Source organism: Eimeria mitis, genomic scaffold (genome assembly GCF_000499745.2).
Source record: "Eimeria mitis Houghton genomic scaffold, Emh_scaff1998, whole genome shotgun sequence".
Classification (NCBI taxonomy): domain Eukaryota; phylum Apicomplexa; class Conoidasida; order Eucoccidiorida; family Eimeriidae; genus Eimeria; species Eimeria mitis.
In genome coordinates this window covers 2,376-5,355 of record NW_013570321.1, presented here as the reverse complement: position 1 = coordinate 5,355, position 2,980 = coordinate 2,376, and the positions used below count along the sequence as shown (strand labels likewise).

At 53.6% G+C, this 2,980-nt stretch overlaps 1 protein-coding gene across 1 annotated transcript in view; it reads right to left on the bottom strand.

Annotated features, from left to right (window-relative positions):
- The window catches only part of EMH_0047110 (GRAM domain-containing protein, putative), a gene marked incomplete at both ends in the record, with an annotated part of 3,977 nt that overhangs the window by 331 nt on the left and 666 nt on the right, over positions 1-2,980 (bottom strand). Inside the window, 3 exons of the mRNA XM_013496242.1 lie at positions 457-862; positions 1,307-1,866; positions 2,224-2,597. Coding sequence (XP_013351696.1) covers positions 457-862; positions 1,307-1,866; positions 2,224-2,597 — 1,340 coding nt within the window. The remainder of the gene's footprint in view (positions 1-456; positions 863-1,306; positions 1,867-2,223; positions 2,598-2,980) is intronic.

The following is a 2,980-nucleotide window of genomic DNA, read 5'->3' as shown; positions in this document are numbered from 1 at the left end:
CTGCTGTTGCTGCTCCTGCTGTCGCCGCCCCCGCAGCAGCAGCAGGAGTAGAAACGGCAGCAACAGCAGCAGCAGCTGCTGCAGCAGCAGCATCTGCTGCTGCTGCTGCGGTTGCAGCTCAATAAAAATTGCTGGGGCGAGAACATAGTGGAAGCACGACAAAGGTTTAGGGTTTAGGGTTTAGGGTTTAGGGTTTAGGGTTTGAGGGTTTAGGTGTATATACACCACGTGAGCCGTCAGTATCAGCAAGAGAGCAAACAAAACACCTGCGCATACACCCCAACTCTAAACCCTAAACCCTAAACCCTAAACCCTAAACCCTAAACCCTAGATTCCCTGCGGAGTTGAATACCCCAGGCCTAAAGAAGTGAAACAAAGAAGGGTTTATGCACGCCAGAGCTAGGGTTTAGGGTTTAGGGTTTAGGGTTTAGGGTTTAGGGTTTAGGGTTTACTTACACTCGTATCGAGTCGACGGCAGTATAAGATGAAGCGCAGCAGCAAGCTGCCTATACACCGCAGCTATTGTCTCTTTTAGCTGCTGCTGATAGGAGACATACTCTCCTGCTGCTGCTGCTGCTGCTGCTGCTGCTGCTGCTGTTGGTGCTGCTGCTGCTGCTGCTGCTGCTGCTTCTGTTGTTGCAGCAGCAGTTTCACGGCCCGCTGCGGCGCTGTCTCCCTCTTCATCAGCAGCAGCAGCAGCAGCAGCAGCAGGACCCCCCGCTGCTGCTCCTGCTGCTGCTGCTGCTGCTGCTGCTGCTTCGTTGCTGCTGCTGATGCGAGCAGCAAGGGCCTCCTGTATGAGGGTTTTGAGTAGATGCATCCCCGCGTGCAGCTCCCGCAGACTGTCGCTTTTTATCTTTCCCTAAACCCCACAAAACCCCAAACCCTAAACCCTAAACCCTAAACCCTAAACCCTAGAGCTTAAACCCTAGTAAACAACGCCCCCAGCACAGCTGCTGAGGCGGCACCCCACAGCTACTTCTCTCGTTATATAAATAGCTACCTCGATGGCTAGCTGCTAGCTAGCTGATTACCTCTCCATCTAGCTGGCTAGCTAGCTAGCTAGCTAGCTAGCTAACTACCCCCCTAGCTAGCTAGCTAGCTAGCTAGCTAGCCAACTACCTCTCTAGCTAGCTAGCTAGCTAACTACCCCCCCAGCTAGCTAGCTAGCTAGCTACCTCCCCAGCTAGCTAGCTAGCTAGCTAGCTACCCCCCCAGCAAGCTATCTAGCTAACTACCCCCCCAGCTAGCTAGCTAGCTAGCTAGCTAGCTAGCTAGCTAGCTAGCTAGCTGTTCTGCTCCGTACCTGAAAGAAGGAGGGGGTGGTGATGACGACTTCGCATTCAAAGGCAATCTGGATACGGGGGGGGGCCGCGGGATCGATCGATCCCACAACGATCCCAGCAGTGTGGGGTGTTGTTGTGGGGTTGTTGGCGCCCAGCTGCTGCACCCCAGCCCCGCTGGGGGTTGTTGTGGGGTTGTTGGGGTTGTTGGATCCCAGCTGCTGCACCCCAGCAGTGTGGGGTGTTGTGGGGTTGTTGGGGTTGTTGGATCCCACATCGATCCCAGCGATGTTGGGGGTTGTTGTGGGGTTGTTGGTTCCCGGGTGTATGTGGTCGGTGTGGGGTGTTGTTGTGGGGTGTGTGTGGGGTGTGGGATCGACGATCCCCAGTGCTGCTTGAGGGTTTAGGGCTGCGCATGCAAGCCGCTGCCTCAGAAAAAAAGTTTCAGCATATGGGGGCCCAAATAAAAAGTTTTTTGTTTCTAGCAGCAGCAGCTGAGGTGTACATACACTGCAGCTGCTGCTCTCCTGCAGCTGACCCCGAGAAGGTAAACCTAAAATACGAGTTAGTGATGATTCAGGCACTGCACACAAACCCTAAACCCTAAACCCTAAACCCTAAACCCTAAACCCTAAACCCTAAAGTCTAAGCCCTGAGTGCAGAGAGCTCTTATACTGCTGAGCTTGCTTCAGTGTAGTCACAAATATACATACAACATACAAACCCTAAACCCTAAACCCTAAACCCTAAACCCTAAACCCTTAATAGAGAGAGGTTCTATACATCTGAAACCCTAAACCCTAAACCCTAAAAGGAAGGTTATGTTGACGTTAACCTAAACCCTAAATCCAACACACTCAAACCCAGAAACCCTAAACCCTAAACCCTAAACCCCAAACCCTAAACCCTAAACCCTAAACCCTAAACCCTAAACCCTCACGCTTAATGTCAGCTGTGAACTCTCGTGAGGCCTGAAAAAAACGGCCGCTTAAAATTCCCTTTCGTAGAGACAACAACTCATCCTCGTCTGCTGCTGCTGCTGCTGCTGCTGCTGCTGCTGCTGCTCCTGCTGCTGCTGCTGCTGCTGCTGTTTTTGGTTTTGCTGATGTTGCTTCTGCTGCGTCTGCTGCTGCTGTTGCTGCTCCCCCACCGCATACAGTAGATTCACCATTCTTGCTGCGATCGTTGCTGTTGCTGCTGCTGCTGCTGCCGTTGCTGCTGCTGCTGCTGTTGCTGCTGCTGCTGCTGCTGCTGCTGCACTGGCGCCAGGGCGGCATGGGGTCGGGGAATATAGCGTCCTTCTCCTTCAGCACGCTGCAGCAGCAGCAGCAGCAGCAGCAACAGCAGCAGCAGCAGAAAATATACAAGTTGTAACAACAGCACGGACAGCAGCAGCAGCAGCAGCAGCAGCAGTAACAGCAGCAGCAGCGTGCAGGAAGAAGCAGCAACAGCAGCAGCAGCAGCACTTCCAGCAGCAGAAGCATCAAACGCCGCTTAACCGCATGCATGCAGCAACAGCAACAGCACCAGCAGCAGCAGCAGCATCAGCAGCAGCAGCAGCAGCAGCAACAGCAGCAGCAGCAGCAGCAGCAGCAGCAGCAGCAGCAGACCTGGTGAGGGGACTGGAATTAGGGTTTAGGATGAGGACGTCGATGAGCTCTGCTAGGGAGGCATCAAAGGAGACAGTACAAACACAG